The sequence below is a fragment of the Bidens hawaiensis genome, unplaced genomic scaffold, assembly GCF_021521415.1.
Source record: "Bidens hawaiensis isolate Kalapana, Puna unplaced genomic scaffold, B.hawaiensis_p1.1 tig00002306_1, whole genome shotgun sequence".
In the NCBI taxonomy this organism is placed as follows: domain Eukaryota; kingdom Viridiplantae; phylum Streptophyta; class Magnoliopsida; order Asterales; family Asteraceae; genus Bidens; species Bidens hawaiensis.
Window position 1 is genome coordinate 865,550 of NW_027491123.1, and position 21,426 is coordinate 886,975.

At 33.7% G+C, this 21,426-nt stretch overlaps 2 protein-coding genes across 2 annotated transcripts; both read right to left on the bottom strand.

Annotated features, from left to right (window-relative positions):
- Positions 1-215: 215 nt before the first annotated feature.
- On the bottom strand, positions 216-3,035 carry LOC143615647 (uncharacterized). Its single transcript, XM_077088728.1, has 7 exons — positions 2,871-3,035; positions 2,310-2,523; positions 1,333-1,499; positions 997-1,121; positions 814-874; positions 687-735; positions 216-533 (listed from the first exon to the last, which is right to left on the bottom strand). Exons 1-7 carry the CDS (start codon positions 3,024-3,026, stop codon positions 460-462), a joined length of 846 nt encoding a protein of 281 aa, XP_076944843.1. The 5' UTR covers positions 3,027-3,035; the 3' UTR covers positions 216-459.
- Positions 3,036-5,235: 2,200 nt separating this feature from the next.
- Positions 5,236-21,171, bottom strand: LOC143616364 (uncharacterized protein At3g06530-like). The gene is made up of 38 exons (XM_077089210.1): positions 20,899-21,171; positions 19,659-19,872; positions 19,446-19,541; positions 19,032-19,149; positions 18,786-18,959; positions 18,537-18,707; positions 18,030-18,085; positions 17,695-17,936; positions 17,136-17,221; positions 16,901-17,029; positions 16,523-16,597; positions 16,226-16,394; positions 15,975-16,114; positions 15,794-15,883; positions 15,515-15,695; positions 14,836-14,936; positions 14,560-14,712; positions 13,951-14,104; positions 13,449-13,612; positions 13,235-13,316; positions 12,994-13,156; positions 12,837-12,912; positions 12,583-12,735; positions 12,426-12,494; positions 12,211-12,315; positions 11,978-12,067; positions 11,575-11,786; positions 11,232-11,445; positions 10,955-11,137; positions 10,751-10,846; positions 10,591-10,658; positions 10,135-10,462; positions 9,827-10,042; positions 9,075-9,749; positions 8,044-8,450; positions 5,966-6,218; positions 5,718-5,888; positions 5,236-5,624 (listed from the first exon to the last, which is right to left on the bottom strand). Exons 1-38 carry the CDS (start codon positions 21,056-21,058, stop codon positions 5,394-5,396), a joined length of 6,465 nt encoding a protein of 2,154 aa, XP_076945325.1. The 5' UTR covers positions 21,059-21,171; the 3' UTR covers positions 5,236-5,393.
- Positions 21,172-21,426: the final 255 nt, after the last annotated feature.

Below are 21,426 nucleotides of genomic sequence, written 5' to 3' on the forward strand. Positions count from 1 at the left end.
GATGAATAAAGACATGTTTTCATAGTAACTAAGAAAATGCAACTTACAAAACAACTCTTATCAAACAATACCAACAGCAAAAAAGTGATTCCCAAGAGATCGGTTATTAAATTTGTAATAGTTGTCATTTGAAACGAGCACTATGATATTATATGCCTTTTTTTCAAAAACTATAAATAATTTATAAGATCACAAATGTTTCGAATAGTCGAATATTGCACTACAAATATGATTTCATTTATGAAATGCTTCCATCAAAGCAAGTTCTAAGGCTGAAGTTGCATAAGCATTAAGCAACAACCAAAACATGATTAACAACAAAGGCTAAAAGTAGACAAAAAAAACACCCTAATCACTTTATAACAAAACATGTTTCAAACCTTTGTTTCCCTCCTATTTATAAATCAAAAGAATACCTCTTGCCACTTTGTTTCCACAAATGTTTATTCAAAGAGGCATTTACTTAATAGATTTAGGGTTTCGGGTTGTCAACGGGGTGAACATGAAGTTTCCAGAAAACATTGCTTCTTTATCTGCATATCCACAATCATGTTCACCAATCAGAATTTGAAAAGTTGCGTATAGTGTAACATATTATAAACCAAGATTAATGGGCATTTTAGACATTTAAACACTAGCAGACACTTAAGCCAAATGTACCTATGAATCAACAAAACATAATGTACCTGTTAATGACAAGCAAACACATTCTCGATGAACATATCTTGTGAAAGCCTGAAATTTATTACAAAAGGGGATAAAAAAAACTAATATACTGCAAAAATAAATAAATAAAGAAAATAAAACACAAACCAGGACAGCTGGTAATGCAGCAGCATCTAGCTTTGATGAACCATCTTCAGCAAAGACATTCCTACATAACATGTAATCATGATTAAAAGAGAGGGGGAAATTTCATACTTGCATAATATCATAACATACCCCTCAAAGGCAAATGGTGGCATTAGTATACTTAACAAGAGGTTAATTACTTACTTCCATATTGCATTCTGCAAATCATCAGGTTTAGCTTCCGGAAGCATTGCGGTATCAAAAGCAACAATATTGCCATAAAATACTTTTTCCAACTCCCTCATCCATTTAGACAACAGCAAATTAACCTGCAGAAAAATAATTATATAACTAATGTTTGAAAAATACATGTAATCACAAGAAATAAATCATTTGAACTAACTACAATTTCCTAGCTATAATTCATGCTTCTAAAAAGTTTTAACGATAAAAGCATATTAACTAGTAAGATTGTGAATCTTTTAACAAGAAGTAGTAAAATTAAATAGTTAAAAAGTCCACGGAATGCAAATTACCGACCCCAGCTTTGGAAACTCTGGTCTCTAAATCGTGATTGTAAATTTCATATACGTATTGCCCCAATTCAATACCTTCCGTTCCTTCTGCTTTCAAGCGACGCAAACAAAGCCACATGTGTACTACTAGCATTGAGAAATTTGTTCTAAAGGTTTTCTCCAACCTAAAAACTGCATATTAAATTAAAATATATTCTTTAGAGTACATACTTTCTGATAATAAGTATTTTTCTCATGCATTCAAGAAGGCATAACAGAAACTACGCAAGAGTACTATTGGTTACAGAAACACAAATAGCAAAATCTTGAACAATATTTTAAAACATAAAATAGAGGATATGTGATGTACCTGTTTCCATACTAGGATGTCAAAAACTAAATGCAGCATGTCAAAAGTCACCTATTTGCTTGAGGAACTAAGAGTTTTCAAACATTTATTTAACTGAGTTTGGTCCACAATTCATCTTATTTTATCATTGTAGTGACCAATTGGCCATTTTAGATATTTGACTAATAGTTAATAAGCATATTGCTAAAACCGCTAAGTGTTGCTTTTATAATAATATTTAATAGTGATGGAACAGTTCATCACAGTTATACAGTAATTGTAATTCTAATTGGCCATATCATTACAAAGGCCAAGCAATGATAATGTATAACTACAATCAAGTTTACATGATTGACATACAACTCTGACCTTTGTCTAGAAATCTTAGGGGCGCTATAACTTAAACAGTTGAGCCGTATATGATTGGACATAACGTAAATTTCCTCTAATAACCTTAGTCACTAGGTAACAAATTAACAATATAGCAAAAAAGTACAATCAAGTGATAGAAAGACACTTAATAAACTATCCATCTAGAAGTTTGTTGTACCAATGAGGATGTGGCAAAATCACAGTTTATTTCTCTACCCAGTCTAATAAATCTTCAAGGAAAATATTCTATCTTATCATGATGAGAGCAATAAAAGACTAACCATCATAAATGGCAGGTTTATCAGCTTGAGATACAACACGGCGGTAAATAACATTTGCTTGCCGAATAGATTTGCTCTGTTTGCTATAGAACAGCATCATTTTGAGAAGAAAATGTCGGAGACCCCTGTAAATAGGTTCCTCAATCCTCAAAGGTGAGTCTGCTGGTAAGGCTATAGAACAAGGCTTAGAACGAAACAACTTGTTCAAATTAACCTGTAAACATGTAACCACATTCAACAATACATAATTTACTCACGAACTCAAATTCCTCAACAACTATTTAGTAGTGATTACAACTAGTTACTATTGAAAAGTTGAATCAAAAGCATAGTATCCATATTATATCTCGGTTTAACAAACTTATTGTTAAATTCCTAATCCACTTTCAATACTCAGTACTATTTAGCCTTAATATGATCTGCATGACCACTCATATAACCCTAACTTTAACAACTAAACAAACCGAAATGATTTAACAATACATATTCCAAATCAAATCGTATTACAGAGCTATTTATGCAACTAATTAAGCTAAAACTATAGAGAACTGAAACAATTACCTCTGATTTAACAGACACATCTGAAGCCACCGGTGCTTCAACGGCGGCAACCCTAGAAACTCGCCGGCATGGCAACATATACAAATCTCTAGACACGGCTGATTGAGTCTGTCTGTATAATAGATTACCTAGGGTTCTGCTCCATCGAGGCGTCATTTCAAAAACCTAATAAAATGAATACACAATTGCAGTGAAATTAGACGAATAGTAATAAGTATTGGTGTATAAATAGACACGGAGAGTAGAGTAATATATGGTGAAGAACGGCATTACGTGTAGGTGGTGAAGCAATCGGAGATCTTAAAACCCTAATAATAATCAATCAGATATTCAGACGCCTATTTCCGGCGATGAATTTATTTGAGACTCAGTTTATTTTTTTTTTAATAGGTGTATTTATTTGCTTTTTTTTTCACATTGGTACTGGTTCGGTTCGTTACGGTACTGGTTTTACCGTATGTGTTTCTATGAAGCCCCAATGAAAAGCGACCAACACAAATATGATAAACTACATTTATATATTAGTTTACTAGTTCTGATGGCTAGATATGGACAACACATACAAATAAATTATCTTTACATGTGTAAGGAGTGATGGAGAGTATGCGTACGTGGAAAACCAACTATGATGCATATCTGACCTTTAAATTACATTTTCACACTGATATGCTACCTCATGGTATAATGCACACTGATGACGAAGTATTTATTTTTCAAGACGAACAAGTTTAACAAACCTGCTAACAATGATCTTTTATATAAACTCTTTCCATAAGCGACGCCGGATCAACGATCTATCATATTTGAAATATAGAGAGTTGTCTAGCTAATGGTTACTACCAAGTATAGGTTGCTATTCAAAAAAAGTTGTTTATGTCTTACCGATGGTAAGTATGGCGAGAGTAGACGGCACACCAGCAAACGACCGAGTGGGAATCCAATCAAAAAACTTATCCTAAATAATAGAGACGGATTACCAACTGAATATCCATTGACAAGCTCCACCCCCCCCCCCCCCTCCCCCTCACCAAACAAATGACAAAACCGTGTAATTCCCTTCAAATTGACAAACGGTAAATGTCGATTGACCACAGGCAAATCCATCAATAATCAGTCGGTAATTACCGACAGATTAATCTAAAATACTTTTTTTTAATTTTAACATTTTTGTGTAATCGGGTTGCCCCATACTCCCGGAGTTTTGTTAAATACTTTTTTAATTACGCGCATTTAAGAGTATTGCAAAGTAGCAATAATATATATGTCACTTTGACTTGTTCTTGCAAAGTTGCAATAATGTATATGTCCACTTTTAACTTATGCCTCCAAGTGGGCATGCAGATTCTTTAACATGACCTACTGCAATGCAAGTGTGTGTGCATATAATCACTATATACATACATACATATATATATATACCTTCAATCCCACATACCATTCATCCACAAAACAAAATGGCTCTCTTTAATACAAAATCAATCATTTTCCTTCTATCTATTCTTATTCTCATTTGCTGCTCCTATGCAAATGACCACTTCCCTCAAGACAGGTACCATAATTTTTCTTCTTCAATATTATTCATATTGTCCATTCTATATGTATTGTTCTATTTAATAAATGTGCATTACAAAGTACAAAATCTGGTTCGATATTCATCATCCCATAGTTATTTTTTCGCATTTAACGTGCTTCATGAAAGTAACGCAATTGCAATAATACATGCAGAGCAAAGGATCGTAAGTTATCCCTCGGGGTTGTGTTTAGTAAGGGGGCTAGTAAAGGTCTTGGTAAAGAGTTAGTTCAAGAAGCCGGAAGTACTGGTGTGCAAGCGGGTGTGGAGCATGCAATGGGGTCAATTGGAACGCAGTTATATGCTAATGGTGGTTTTATATTTTGGTCTACTGTTTTATGTTCGGTACTGTTATTTTAAAGGTTTGATTAATGTTTTGAAAAATTGTATTGTTGGTTTAATATTGAAAACTCAATTCACAAGCAACAACAATCGAGACTATATGGACACAACGAAATCATCGGTATTAAGAGGGGGGCGAGATGGTACCCCTGTCGGTGCCTAAAACCACTTGGCCTTTTCGACTCTATCCTGCAACCATTCCATGGCCCAAGGATTATGATTACTAGTTTTACTGATCTTATACCTTATCAGTCCAATGCATCTTACATGTTAAAATAATATTGGATTTTAATAATTTAAACTAGCAGCAATTGACCAGCATAAATCTCTACTACTAACAATCCCAACTTTCAGCTCTGTTACCAATAATAATCTCAGTCAAATAGATCGTTATAATCATATTTAATTTTAGTTGAACCAAAGTATGAAGTTGGAAAAATATCTATAAAACTTGTGAATGTGGGGCTTAGCAAAGCATCAACAGAATCCAGACCAGACATCAAAAAGGCTTGTAATTTGCAAAATTTAGGATCAAAAACATTACCACAACACCAAAACTTAACCTAAAATACTACAACCGAGTTGATGTGGATTGTTTAAATATTAGGATGTTACAAATACTGGCGAAGGCTTTCTCCACTCATGGTTTCCATTTCCTTCAAAATTTCTTGAGCAAACAATTTAACATTCGGTTCCACGTCTTCCAGCAATTCACCAAGGAACGGTATGGTTTCGGGTAACAACACCAAGTACTCTTCTCTCAAATTCTCCACCAAAAACTTCACTATCTTTAACCCTAGTATTCGCGTCCGTAGCTTCTCACTTCGTGTTTGCATCAAAACCTGTAAACAAATTTCAAAAACACAAACAAGTTTTAAAAAGTTGAAAAAAAGACTAAAAAACAAGTGCAAACAGAGTCAAAAGTCAAAACTAACCTCATGATTAAGTGGCTTCCAAAGAAGATCACTGGCAGAAGTAACCGCCATTTGACCAACACAAGAAACCAACACATCATCAACTTCGTTAACTGAAGGGACATCTGGATGGTGTTCAAGATTGGTTGGTGGATCAATAACAAGTTGTGAGATGATAGGTTTCAACAGCACCTGCACAATAAAATATTGTCAAAATGAGTAAGTTTATTGTGGGTTGTCTGGTCAAAGTAGAAGAGTATTATGCTTACTTGGAAATTTGAGGAGTCAAGAAACTCGAGGTTTTCAGTGTCGTAAAGAAAACACTTATGTAAAGAGGACAAAACTAAGGCTCTCAAGTGCCACTTTCCAACAGAAAAACTAGAAGTCTCTTGGGTTTTGTATAAATCCGGGTCGGTAAGTTTTGCTTTCTTCTTTCTTGTGGGACCAGGTCTTGCAACATCATCAGTCAGATAACGGACCAATCCGTTGATGATGTATTTGAAGTATGGAACAAACAAAAATCTGTAAAATTACAGAAAACAGTAAGTAGAGAAATTATAAATCAATTTAGAGGTGGCAAAATATAAAATGGGTGATGGGTTCGAGTCATGAGTAGTGTTGGTACGAGTAAAAACGAGTTGGCCTTGTTAAGTTGAACCCCCTTAATCCTTACAAAATTGAAACTTTTCTATGTAATCAGTCGAAAACAAAAAAAAAGGAAAACTGTAGCATTTAACGGAAATAAGAGTTTATACCAATCAGAATAGAAATTTGGTAGCTGGTTGCCTTTTTATGAAAATTGCCATTTTCCAGCTGTAAATTAATATTCTTAACATATACATAATGCCAAACTTTAAAACGAGAGTTTGAAACTCTATATATTAAAATCAGTTCACATTTTAGGGTTATAATTTATAGGGGAAAGTTAGCATACAAATTAAATTAGCGTGCTAATTGTGAGAATCAAGTAGTGCAATTATATATACAAGTAGAGTAATTATATAATTGCATCGTAGTGTTACACTTAATTACTCTATGTTGTATATATAATTACACTACTTGATTCTCATCATTATCAGGTTAATTTTATTTGTATTTGATCCAAACCCATAATTTATATATATATATATATATATAGGGTAAGGATCCTAAGACAACCCTTGGCAAATTGAGAACTTTGAGAACCATTTTGGATCACTAAAACAAAAATATTTAAAAAATTATAAAACAAAAAAAAACGAAAATTTTAAAAAAGTAAAAACACAAAAACTCTTATATTTCATTCCGGTTTCATTAAAAAAAACGAATTTTTTTTTCTTTTTAATTCGTATTATACCTATACATATATGTATACTTTCATTTAATCTCTAGTTACGTAATATACACATATGTACATTATCATTTACCTTAAATTATACATGTGTATAGGAAAAAACATGTGTGTAAATATTATACATATATGTATAATAAAAAAACCGATTTTTTTTTCTTTTTAATTCATATTATACCTATATACATATGTATACTTTCATTTAATCTCTAGTTACGTAATGTACACATATGTACATTATCATTTACCTTAAATTATACATATGTGTATAGGAAAAAAAACATGTGTGTACATATATGTGCATATTATACATATATGTATAATTTAGCTAAACCGATAATTTTTTTTTTTTTACTTTTTTTTTAGAAACCGGGATGATAAATAAGAACTTTGATTTTTTTACTTTTTTTATTTTTGTGTTTTTTTTGTTTTATGTATATGTACACATATACATACATACATACATACATATATAGGCAAGTATAAAATGAAAACCCACTTGAGTTGTGAAAACCCGTGAAAACCCTATGTAACATCGTTTTTTTTTTGTTACATGTAATATATGTTGTAACATTTAATGCAAAACATCGAAGCATCAAAAAAAAATGTTTTGCTATTTTTTAACATTTTTTTACTAATTTTTATATATGTTTCAGGAGAGAGAAAAAGTTATATTTATATTTACATTTTTTATTCACTTTAATTGTGGACCAAAAAATTTAAACTTTAATTAAAAACATGTGGTTGAGAATGGGTTTCTAGAGTTTTCATAACTCAAGTGGGTTTTCATTTTAACCTTACCCTATATATATATATATTAAGTTGAGCTTTAATTTGAACGAGCCTAACAAGCAAACAACCAAGCCGAGCTTAGGCTCCGCTCGATTACAAAGCTAGCTCGTCTTGGCTCAATTACAAATGAGCCAATTTCGAGCGCGTTTCTTCGAGAGAACCGTGAACTTTTTAAACAGTTTCTATATTATTTAAAAGAGATGAAAACATATTATTTTAACTCACCTGTGGCTACTGATAAGCTTCTGTACTAAACCAAAGAAAGATATTGCACGGTCAATATTAGCATGCCCTAAATCATCATTTTGATCCACATATTCTGACCACTCAACACACTGAATGAAAAGAGGCTTAAACATATTTTCTGTGAGTTTGGCTGTAAGAGCCACCATTGCATTAATAACATCCGTCTCAATGGCAGTAATATTCTTGACTGAAGCAGGGTGTTGACGGCGAATATCAAGAGCAAGCAAGCACGTGTTAAAAATATTTTTATAAAAAGTAGATACCGATGATCGGTCCATTTTAGTGATGAAATCACCCAACATTTGAAAAGTAATTGATAAGCTCGAATCCCCAAATTTGATTGCTTCAGAGTATATCTTCAACAAAGGTGGAAGCAAAAGTCGAACCTGGTAAAAAAATATAAAAAAACAAAATTCAGCTAAAAAAGGTGATTTAAAGCAACAACAGGTAATCCTAGGTGGCAAATTTGAATAAATTAAGCAAAATCACTTAGAAACAGACACGAGTAAAATGTGCCACTATAGCCAAACTGAAAAATGGATCTCAAATTACGTTATTAACAAAGTATGATATTATTAAAAAAAACTATATAATTATAATTAGCACCCTACATAAAAAAGTGCATTATTGAATTTAATGTGAAAGATAATTAGAGGCACTCAACTTTGCTATCTCACTTAAATATTTCAAATTTTATATACGTTGAAACTACTTACAAAAGAAAGGGAGCTGGCCCTCATTTTAATAAAAAATATAGGACAAAAGATAATTCAGATCAACCTAACGCATAAAACATCGTAAATAGATTTTATTAGATAATTACATTATTGTTGAAATAGGCCCACAAAAATTATTCAGATAAACCTAACGCATAAAAAATAGATTTTATTAGATAATTACATTATTGTTGAAATAAAACAATTGTAAGATCAAACTTGACACACTCAAATAACTCGTTTTGACACTATAATACAAAACCATGTCAAAATATGTGTAAGAGTTGAACTTACAGGAACTTTTTCTGTTACAAGCTTCCGAACAGCATCAGCTTTTAACTTCAACTTTGAACTTGAGTCATTTGCATATTGTGGACGCAAAATCAGAAGTTCCAAAATTTGAACAAGATAAGGGTTCAAAAAGCCACCAAGTTTATCTATAACCGCTTCAACAGTAACAAGAACGGACATGAAGAGAGAATCTTTAGAATTTGACCCGGTCATATCGACATCTTTGCTGTTTTGGGATTCTGAACTTGCAACAGCATGACACCTCTTAAAAACATTATCCATGATGCTAGGAAGCTCAGGTAAAGCCCTAGGCCCAAGCACGTTAATTAACGCACCAACAGTCCGGAAACATCCGGAAGAGAGTGCCAGATCATCAGAATGTATATGCTTAATAACTGTTGCTAGACATGTGTTGAAGACAGAGTCGCTAGAAGGAAAAACTGTCACTAAAACTTCAAGGGTAGACACTGCTGATAGCCTCAAGGAACTATGTTTTGAAGCATCCGCACCGTCATCAACTACTTTTAAAACTTCAAGACACATTTTCTCAAAGTGTTGTGATGTAATTTCATCAAAACGAAGCCACGAGCTTCTTATGCTTGAACTAAACACCCTCTTATTATGCTTCTGTGTTAACGTGCTGCACTCTTTTGCCATGTCACATAAAAGCCCGAGAGCCTGTTGAAAACCAAATACACAAGTCAATTTTGTTAGAGAGAGAATGTGAATTTCTTATAACTAGAGAAAATTCTTACCTTTTTTCTCAAATTTAGGTCTGGATGACCTAATAATGTGATGATGACATGGAAGTAAGTAGAAGGTAGAAGACCCTTTCTGACAGATGTCAAGACAGCATGCATGAGCTCCTTTAGTTCTTTTCCAACTGAATCTGGAACGCCAAGATCCTTTCTCTTAGACCCAACTAGTTGCAAGTACGTTGCAACATGCTTCATTAGTGCCCCACATGTTTCCTGTGGATGTTAAATAAAAAAAATTAAAACATGGAGGTCGGGTGGGTGATCAGATGGTCGAAATAGAGACCACATATTTTAGAAGTTCAGACCTGAATGCTATTGATATCTCCACCAGATTTAAGCTTGAACGCGATTTCAGGATCTTGTAATTTGTCACTGATGAACTGCATTGCAACTAAGAGTTGTACAACAAGTTGTGGGTCCCATGCTTCCATTTCTATCTTCTGAAGCATCAATACAAGTGAAGGAAGCCATATCATGCATGAATACTGCCCCGAAAGTTGTAAGGCAAAAGTGTACTCCCACTGTGCACGTATGATGGTAGATAAATTCTCCAATGTGTTATCATGTTTTGAAGCCAGTGACCGAAAAAGGAGAACAAGCAATGAAGCTAAGCTGCTGCTCTCCCCTAGAGTCCTGTTATAGATAAGATGAACAAGCTAAATTAACTCACATTAAGATGTAATCATACTGTGTAGGTTTAGTTGAACAAATTAACTGAACTAAATTTAGATGAGTGTAATATAAAAACTGATCATAAGTACCTCAAAAGGGGCTCAACTATTGAAAGTCTCCTATGCTGAGCAACATCCGGCAATATATTCAGTAAAACCTGAAAGAAAGACATGTCAAGTTGAATTCATGAAGAAAGTATGGTTATGGTACAGAACCTAAAAAGAATTTAAGCATAATATTATCGCGTGCCTGCAACAATTCCTCTTGATTTTCAGTCTTGGATAGCCAACAAGGCACAATAGCCGATATGAGGTCTTCAAACACTTTCTTCGAGTGGCTGTCCCACTGAAAAACAAACTTGCATGAGAAAATGTAAAGCATTGGGTTCTAGATGAAAATTCTCAAATATTTGACATAAAATAGAAATGAAGGGTGCCAAAAAGAACAGTATACCTGTGTTACAGCTGATTCGCCAATGACAGTAAGAATATCAAGTATGTGATCCAAAATTCTGTCTGGCATAATCTTTGCAACAGCTGTTAACAATGAAAATACATGATTACGTGTGGCTGCATCATCTGTAGACCGAACACAACTAACCAATAGCTTTATGTCAAAACTCCCAACAATTCCATCCTGCAGTAGAGACATGGCATTACATGGTTACTAGACATGAAATAAATATCGACAGGTTATAATAGTTCTACAAAAAAATCAAAAAATATATAACCTGTGCTCTATCATTGACAACAAGGGAATTTATAATATCCTCAAGAACTGACAGTAGATTTTGCTGAATGTAACATATTGTGTTGACTGTACTTTGTGAGTTATCAGAAGAAGTTTCTGCATGTTCTTCATCCTGCTTAACAGCTTCACTTGTCCAGTCTTTGTCCATAAATACTATGTTAAGAAGCTTAAAAAGTGGTTTTACAAGTGTGGTCCTGTCATTATTGATGTGCACTTGATCAAAAATAAGCACAAAATAGGAAGAAAAAGAACATCATATGATACAAGCAGTTGTTAGTCTACGATTAGAAATTCTAAAATATGCACACATACTAGAATCAAACCTGTTCTCTATGTCTTTCTTTAGGAGCAAACTATCAAGTAGAGAACTCAAAAATAAGAGCTTGCTGCAGCGCCTATGGCCCATGTCATTATGTAGTTCAGAATTTACATGGGTAGTGGTTTTCAATTTCTTCTTTCCATGTGGTGTATCAGTTAAAGAAGCTCCTTTTTCCAAAATAAAATCAAGCATTCGTTGTATCGTCAAGCTAGAAACCTGCAATCAAGCATCACATTTTTGTTATCAGGTAAGCATAAAAAACTGTAGTTCTATCAGGTGAGCAATCTTAGCATTTATTTGCACACCTAATCAACAAAACACAGACTTGGCCTTTAAAACATACTTCCTGATCACAGTATATTCAGATCGATAGAAGAAAGAAGATGAATAAAAATAAAGAGCCAAACCTTTATCTGCAACAAGGCCACTCTAGCAGCATTCTGAATTTCACCATTATAGCTCCGAAACAGATACACAAGTTCTTGAAATAGAAGTTCCTGCAGATCAGTTGAAATGCTAGTACATTAGCATAAGATTTAGTATGCCAAAATATTCACTTTTTGTGATTTGGCTAATACTAATCAAAGCTAATATTTCATGCCAGGCATCAGCTTAAAAGCAACCAATTTTGAAAACTTACCTGCGTTTCAGGCTTGAAACCTCCATACAAAGAACTATTAAGGCATCTTAGAACAATTGCACATGGCTGTATAATGGATGCATCTTCAGAATATGCACGATCAACCTGCCATAATAAGAAAAAGGAAATAAAAATGTGAATTTGATTCAAACGAAGTGTTGCCAACTTTATAATGCGATCAACCCATTAATAAGTAAATGCACTATGATTGCTACCTGAAGTGACTTCAAAATGTATGAGTCGACAGAATGTCCAATTGTTGCTGATGTAAGCTTCATACAGCACTAGAAAGACAAGGGTAAAAAAGTTGTTTATTGTACATTATGTGAGATTCTAAAAGCATAATCATAAAATTTCTTGAAAGCAAATTACCTCCAGCAGAAGACACAGAATTTTAACTTGTATCATTGACAACGACTTTTGAGAATTCTTGCGTCTTTCTAACAGATCATTTAACAATGTATTAACTTCTTTAACTTGCATAATTTGGTTTCCCAACCCTTTGACCAAAGATATTATTTTCAGCTGCCAGTTTGTCAGCCAAATGAAAAGTTAATACAAAAAAATCTAAAATGGGTAGAACTTGATGCGTCTATAGTTGATTAGAAAAAACTTAACAAAATTACCACTCCATAAGGACACAGTGATAGTGCAGAGCCCAAGATAAATTTCATAATGCTGTCTTTTGTAGGCCTATCAAATCTGTATTAAGTTTAAAACAATAACAGATTTAGATTAATTACAAACTTTAAAAAGATAGCAAGTTACCATTAGAGAAAATACCTCTCTCCAACACTCTTTGGCACCAGCAGTCCATGATAAGAAGAGCTTAACAATGCCGTAAAGAACTCAGAAAGAAAATCAACGTCTGATACAATAAGCTTCTTGTGTTGAACCATCATTGCCAAAATTTCTCCAAGAAAATGACTCCAAACTGCACTTCTCCCTGAACAAAGCAACAAAAATATTTTATGACAAAAAAATAACATTAGTCAATCAGGTTTGAGTTAAATAAACAAAATACCATTTTTTCCTCCAGATAAACTAGCATGTGGCCATAACGTAAATAGTCCTTCAATGCCGCTCATGGCGGCTGCCCGTGTTTCCTGAAAAACATTAGGGGAAACAAGTTTATAAAATAAAATTAAAGTCATCAAATCAATGTGGTCATAGTGGAGCCGTTCCTTTTTTAGCTAAATAACGTGAAGTGACATTTTTGAGTTGCGACATAATTCTACCTGGTCATCGCTAGATAAGGGAACAAGAATGGAAGGAAACTCGGCAGGTAGTTGAAGAAGTAAGCTCTCATCTATTGCATTTCTTAAACGGATTCCCTCATCCAACTGAGAACAAACAAATGCAAATGAGTGTAGACTCTCTTTTTGGACAGCAACTGCAACACCTGCACTAATAAACGACTCATGAAAATCCATTTAATAACAAAAAAGTGAACAAGGAAAAATATAGCTCTTTTACTGTCCTTAAGGTTCAGGAATGCTAAATACTTCATTCACACTCCAACAAAGCTAATGCAATGTATGTACAATATATTATAGTTAAAATGGCATACTCAACAAAAATCATATTTAGCAAAAAAAATAAAAGGTGTATAAAAAACTTTAAATCAAACAGTCAACCTGACTAAACCAGAAAAGCGAACTAGCCAACATCTAGGTCATCAGTGATAGAGATGACATACAGATATTAAGTAATCCACAAAAAGTCAAAATGTTGACCCACCTTCATCCGTGAAAAGTGAAGACAAAAATCGAGCTGGAGAACTCTTCTGTTTTGAAACAAGCTGATGAAGATGTTCCTTGAATATAACCTTTGAATGAGAAGCAAAAAACGAAAAAAGATTTTGAAGAATAACTTCCCGCTTCTGGTTGCCGTCCTGCAAGAGTTGAAGTTTTAGAAAAATGCAAAATATCACAACTGATGGCACCTAGTAGATGTGGCAAAAATGGGCAGACTGGTTAGGGCCACAGGAACGAAGTTTGGTATGAGTTTAAGCATGTTAGATCCGGACATCTGGTTGAGTTGACCCAAAACACGCTATCCAAAGGTTGCATTTTTTTTTCCAAATAATTAGTGTAAAAAATGGTGTCAAAATATATATTATTTCAAAAGTAAGTCCCTCTTTTGAAAAAAACAACTTATAAGTTCATTCTTTTAAAAATACGCATTGGGAAACTTTCGACCCTTTTGACCCATTTCCTGGCTACTCCACTAGTTATATTTTTCCTTTTACCTTCTTAACAAGAAAAAGTCAAAACATAACCTGAATCTGACCGACTCAAAAGTAATGAGTCAAGAATGTCATCTTTAATAACCAAAGAAGAATCAAACCTTTAAGACATCCTCACAGGACGCTGCAATGAAAGCATCCAATAACCGCCAGAATACGCATATTAATATCTCAGAATTCAACTCCTCAAATTTCATGTCATGCATGTTATCAAGGAATCCTATGCAATCAACTTCCAACATTGTTTTAATTGACTGTAAAAACAATAAAACTAATTTAGTTAAAAAAACAAGAATTGTTAAGTGCTGCTCAAAAAATATGCAGACGCCTCTTCAGTCTCATTGAACATTCAAGTAACCACAGTGTTAATAGTATACCTCTTCTGAAGAAGTTGCAAATCCAGCTGCCTCTAACTTGTTCCACTCTTTTACAATAACGGGAAAACAAGATTCAAACAATGCAAAAAACTGACCGAAATCTGAAACAAAATAGAAAGACAAAACGTAAGTTAATGACTCTATACACCAATATACAAAGACATCGGATTGACAAATAAGCAGGCAAACGAAGTTGGTTTTAGCAAGCAAGTTACTAAAATATACAGACATTGGATTGACAAATAAGTAGGCAAATGAAGTAGATTTCAGCAAGCAAGTTACTAAAAAAGGTATGAACTTTACTTGGTTTGCAACAATGGTATTGTTCTTTATTTACAAAAGCGGTGCTGCTGCTTCTTTTCTTATAAGATGTTAATTGCCATTTAGTATTCTAAACATGCAAATGGAGTATAATCCACGCAAAAACTACATTTTTGCACCTTTATATTATTTTGATTGAATTCAACACCATTTGAAAATTAGTAGAGCGTTAATAGCAAAATGATTAAAACAACAAAAAAGAAACAACACCGGTTTTGCAAACCAAATATAAAACAAAACAGTTTTCAAAAACTTTCATGTTTTAGCATATTGGAACAGTGGATAGAAAAATAAACTAAAAAAAATCAATGTAGACATAACATCCTAGATATGAAAAACCAGTATAGACAAAGCTTACCTTTCAGTGGTTTTGTCAGTGATTGCAACAAAATATAAAAAAATAATGTCTTGGAATATTCCAAATCATAGCAGTATCCAACAATCCACCGTACACATTCATCAAAGTTGGCCAAGAAATATTCCACCATGACATTGATATTACTCATATTAACATCAGAAATACTTTTAAGCGCCAATTTCTGAACAAATTAAATACAACAAAGTTATTATACCTCAAATTTGGCAGGCAACAAATAACTGTAAAAGAAACTACAAGCAAAGATAGATATGAACTTGCCTGCCCGGAGCTGGGGACGGTAAGTCCTTGGTAGAGAGGCCATTTTAACTCTCTTGCTGCGTTTAAAGCCTCCAAATTTATTCTTTGACTCTGATATTTGAAATAAAACAGATGCCGCTTAGTATGTGGTAAAAGCATATGCAAAAAAAATGTCATTTAATAAAGCATATCCCACAAGGACCTTTGGCATAATTAAAATTAGAGGAAATATCATTGCAGTGAGCTCTTTCTCATATCCTTCTTGGTCTGCGAAGCTCGCAGGTACATGCTTAATACATGACACGGCCACATCAGCAGCTAAAGTTTCATTATCTGACCCCTCTGTAGCAATTCAAAATGAATGGTTACACTCAGACCAATGTGCTCCAATAAGCATTTGCAAAATGTATAGCCAAACATCAAAAGACATCAGGAGAGCTAGAAAAAACTTACTTGAAATTACTATATTGGTGCATCTTTTAAGCACCTTCTGGAGGCCATCTAAGAGATCTGAATGCTTAATGAATTCAGACAATCTGCTCATACTTAACACTGCCTGAACCACACTTAAATCATCATCATAAAGCCGCCTCAATATTGCATCATTTAAAGTTTGAAATTTCTGTAAAAGAAACAAAAGGAATATTGGGAAAAAAATGAAACATTAGCACATGCATTGTCGAACTATAATGTTGAAAATTTTAAGCAATTAATCTGATAATAAATTGCTTCCAAATAATAACATATCACCAGAGAATTAACCGACTTATCTCCAAGGCTTGAATCTGCGTCTAAACTCATAACAGCATCCCTCCGAACCTTAGCCTGTGACATCATATCAACATAACAAAAAAATCAGAAAACTGTGTTCAGATAAACCATACTCTGAATTTGAGATATGATATAATATAGTAAGCCATACAAGTCAAAACAAGCTAGGCATAGGCATTTAAGATGACAAAATCAGAAAACTCATAACTGTACTATTACTTTAAAAATCAAAATTTTTAGATGAAAACAATTCAATCTTAAATAGATGTTTTAAATTGGCCTGTTTGAGAAAAAAACTTTTAGATAAAGCGATAAAAGAGTCAGCTTCGTGAATATTTAATAGTAAACAGAAAATACCTTAGGATGTTCAAGAGCAAACCAAATCTTTGAATCAGATGCTGCAGATGACGAGTCCAAGCCACCATCTAATATCTTACAGAGCATCTCATATGAAGAATTACCTTTCTTGGATTTCACTTCAGTTTCCTATAAGTAGACGAGACATTGGATTCAAAATTAAAATCAGAATATTTAATTTTGACAAAAAAAAACAACAGGAAAAACCGAAAAAGTATACAGCAAAACAGCATACCTCTTGAAAACTTCGAACAGCTTCACGTAATTCCAATGAATAATGATCCTTAAGGCAGACCACAATTTGTTTCACCTTGCTTTGTGCTAGTTGTTATTCCAAAAAATAAGAATGAGAAAGATATACAGCCCTTGTAACTTATGTAGAGGTGGCAACTTTGATGAGGTACTTATAAAGGGTCAAACATCAAAATAAAATAAACAGCTAGAAATAAGCAGATCAACCAGTTTGTAAGTGGCCCGGGTGTAGACTTAGTGCATAAAACCTCCAAAGTCATTTCACACAAAAAAATTAAAGCATAATCAAAGTAATACAATCTTTAATCATATAAGACACCAATCACCATATAGGCATATAGTTATGAAAAAAGTGGACCAAAAGTAATTCAAGTCAACCCTAACCAAGCTGGACCATTTTGACACTTAGAAAATATGACCCATTTGACGCATCATCCAACCTGCCAGCCCCACCCATATTGCCAACCCTAAACATGAGCTTATGCATCTAAGCTAGACCACACAAAAAAATATCAAATTGCAATTGAAACTTGTGAGCCAACCTTGTTCAAATGATGGTGATGTTTCAGCCCCTTTCTTAAATAACTTCATAGAGATAGAAACAGTTTTTGAGACAAGACGACCAACTAGAGCGTTAACAGGAACAGTTTTGATCACAGAAAGAAGCACTTGATGGCACATGTCATCATCAAAACTGTATTCCATGAGTGACTCCAAAAGGACTGCCAGAAACTTATCAACATTGAACTCCTTGGTCAACCCAGAAAGAACCGCAGAAAGATCCCTTAATCAAAGAAACAAAACCAAGCTCTTAAGTTATAGATATAAAGAACTAAAATTACGTAAAAGAAGAAAAAGAACCAGCCGTGTGGCCTACCGAATTTCCTTCAAGACATCCACAACTTTTTTAGGGAGCAATTCCACCGACTGAGACTGCAATGTTAACAACATGATATCATTCTTGTCAGACAGATTTTAGAAAAAATGTCACTAACAATAATCAAGTTTCAACATTGTTCATCACTAAGGTTTCAATCCAATTTCAATGTTGTAAAATAAAAAAGTAACCTAACAATTAACTGGCACGCCAAATCAACCACCATACCCAATTGGCATGGCATGGAATGTCAGCATATGTAACCAATGATAAATGTTGCTTATCATTTGTTTTAAAACAAAAATCACCAACTTTTTAACAAAATTAAAACTTGAGTGATTTAACCTCTTAGAAAGCATTAGTAACTTCAGTGAAACAATTATGAAACTTGGTTCATTTGCCCTCGATCTTAAATACTAAATACTGTTTTCTCCAGTAGATATGCATTATCAGATTTCTTTAAAATAAACATTTCATTCATTTGCAGTTAGTCGCATGCAAGGATACCTGTATAACAATGGCCAAGGCCATGAATGACTCTCGAAACAACTGCAAGTTAGTAGAATGTTTTGCATCCTCACGTGCCACGTCAGCAATGGAGCGAAGCAAGGTTTTAATAAGATTAGAAGACAATGCTGATCTATTAGCTAGCATTCCAACAATCATCAAAGCCCCAGACTGACAAATACATAATCAAAGTCATCAGTACAATATAACATTTATAGTAAAATGCCTAGGACTCCCAAAATATTCCACCTTGTGATCTGTACTTCCTTTTGAATGACTCCGAAAGCTGGAATCCACATACGGAAGAATTCTCTTTACAACTTCAGAACCAATAACTGGAAGTGAGCCCAGAATCTCTGTAACAACAGCAGTACAGAAGCTTATCACAGGCCTTGACGGTTGAACCTTCTTGGATGGTAACGCCTAAAAATGGAAATATGAAAGATTTCAAAAATATTTCCTCATTATCATGTAAACATACATTAGCAAACTTACATAGTTGCATAAAGCTTCTAAAACACCCATATCGCGTACGCATTGCTGCACAATGACCTTCCTGGGAGGTGGTGCACCAGATATCTTAACACCCTCAAGAAACGCCCATTTACCATGTCTAGATACCAAGAAAAATCATGATATAAACGCTCAAATACGATACCAAATTTCCAAAAAGATACAACAACATAATAAATATAAGTAGCCAAATGGGTTGTCCCAAAAACAATACTTGCCAAAAATGTATATTTTTTCATAAAACATAATACTTTAATAAAAATATAGGTTCTTTTTTGTAATAAAAGTAAATTATCAGAAACTTGGCCTGTTTGACCCGTAAAACAAAAAATGAACTAAAAATAACCCATTTGCCACCTCTAATAGAGAGTAGAGCAAGAAAATTCCATTTCTCACCGTGTGTCAATAAGTTGCACAATACGAACAAAGACATGCGTATCATGATAAGGTAGAGCACACAAAATCATCTCCTCTGTGTTGTAAACATAGATCCTATAAATAAAAAATATATAAGCATGTGAATAGAAACATGTTCGCATACAAACTGTAACATACAAGAAACCTAAATATTCAAGATATAAAGTATGAATTATAAATTAAAATACATACTTGTATCTACGAATTAGATATTCGAGTGTCCGCAGAGCAGAAGGTAACATAAAATATCCTGAAAGCAACCGCAAATAAGAACTAATTGAAGCATTAATTTGGTTATTCTCTTCAATGCCCACCAGCTCTCTATCCAATTCTTTACTCTTATGTGCAAACACATCATTCTTGTAGTTCCCAAATCGTTCATCTTGGCTAACAAGAACCTCCAACCCTGAGAAATCAAGGCTCAAATCATTCAAAATTGGCAAAACATTGAATCTTCTGGTTTAACAAACAATTATCCAGTTATTCTCAAATTCTCGAAATAAAAATTCCTGATAGCCTAAATTACATCAACAAGTGAAAACTTCAGCAATGGCATCATACTGATCTGCCACTTATCCATCATTTATTTGAGCTTATTCTTTAATGACAGACAAAAAAAAGTTCATTTGCATCAATGGCTGAACCAAAAATCAGTTAGTCTCACTAATACATTGTTAAACTCTATAGTTCATCAACAATCTTTAGAATGTCTCAAACCAAAATTTACAACAGTAAAAAATCATGCTAAAAGCATGCTTTGAAACAAACTAGTCTATGATTGGCATTAATCAGTATTTCAGGCACTTTATCCAACCCATGTTTGATCATAATAACTAGAACAACCTACATCAACAGCTGGTCCAAAAACCTAAAAAATTAATTAAAAATTTGTTGAGATGAATTGCATATCTTCAGTTAAAACCTAAATTCCACTAAATTTAGCTTATTAAACTCCTGCTTTCAAGTGATTACGGTATCCTACAACATCTAAAACCGAACATATAATCTAAACTTGTCATAAACTTCAACTACTAGCTACATAACCTTTAGTATCAAATCAACACAACAATATACATATCAACTTTTCAATAAAAAAAACCAATTTCAGCACCAAAAACACAAAGCGAGCAGCATGCTATTTGTATGAGTATCAATCAAAAGCATGAACTCAACAGGCTAAATAAAAATTTACAAGTTCTACATTCTAAAATGTTGAAAGAAATTGCATGTCTTCAGTTAAAACCTAAACTACACTAAATGTAGCTTATTAAACTCCTGCTTTCAAGTAATTACAGTATCCTACAACATCTAAACCAGAACATATAATCTAACTTATCAAAAACTTCAATTACTAGCTGCATAACCTTTAGTATCAAATCAACACAACTAAATAAACAAGCAGCATACTATTCACACGAATATGAACCAATACCTGACAGCGCGAGGTTAAACAGAGCATCGATATCAATATCAGCTGCCTCCTTGGCATCAAACAGGATTGACGGACGAGTGAACGGCCGTTTGATAGGATCTGCATCGGCTGTAACAATTGACCTGATTGCTTGTAGCTGTGCGGTAATTGATGCCGCCATTGTAGGATGATTAACAGTGGATTCTAGTGAGCTAATTTAGGGTTTGTTGTTATGAATGAATTTGATAAACCCTAGAAGCTGAGTAGAGAGGTGGTTACCGACTTCAAATGAGATGACGCGGGTGTTAAGTTAATTGGGGTTTTAGGGTTTATGGTTTTATTTATATTGCAAACTTGGTCCCTGTACTGTTGGTTAATTGCATTTTGGTCATGTTTCGATTTTAGGAATTATTTAAAAGATATTAAAGTTTACTAAATTACGGTTTTTGTTCTTTATGTTTAGTTGTTTAGCCCTGCTTGCGGTGCGCACATATGATGTATATATGTGTGAACCCTCGGGTGGGCAAAAGTGAAATTGCACTAATTTTG

Bases quoted from the DNA above. Each gene is read 5' to 3' on its own strand.
- LOC143615647 (XM_077088728.1), bottom strand. From the start codon at position 3,026: ATGACGCCTCGATGGAGCAGAACCCTAGGTAATCTATTATACAGACAG. The intron at 1,500-2,309 runs GTTAGTCTTTTA...TTTAATATGCAG, and splicing joins TAAACCTGCCATTTATGATG to TTTTTAGGTTGGAGAAAACC. The intron at 736-813 runs GTTTGTGTTTTA...AATAAATTTCAG, and splicing joins CTGCATTACCAGCTGTCCTG to GCTTTCACAAGATATGTTCA.
- LOC143616364 (XM_077089210.1), bottom strand. From the start codon at position 21,058: ATGGCGGCATCAATTACCGCACAGCTACAAGCAATCAGGTCAATTGTT. The intron at 16,395-16,522 runs GTGATATGTTAT...TTTCTTTTACAG, and splicing joins ATAAGTCGGTTAATTCTCTG to AAATTTCAAACTTTAAATGA. The intron at 10,043-10,134 runs GTCTGAACTTCT...TAACATCCACAG, and splicing joins GAGATATCAATAGCATTCAG to GAAACATGTGGGGCACTAAT.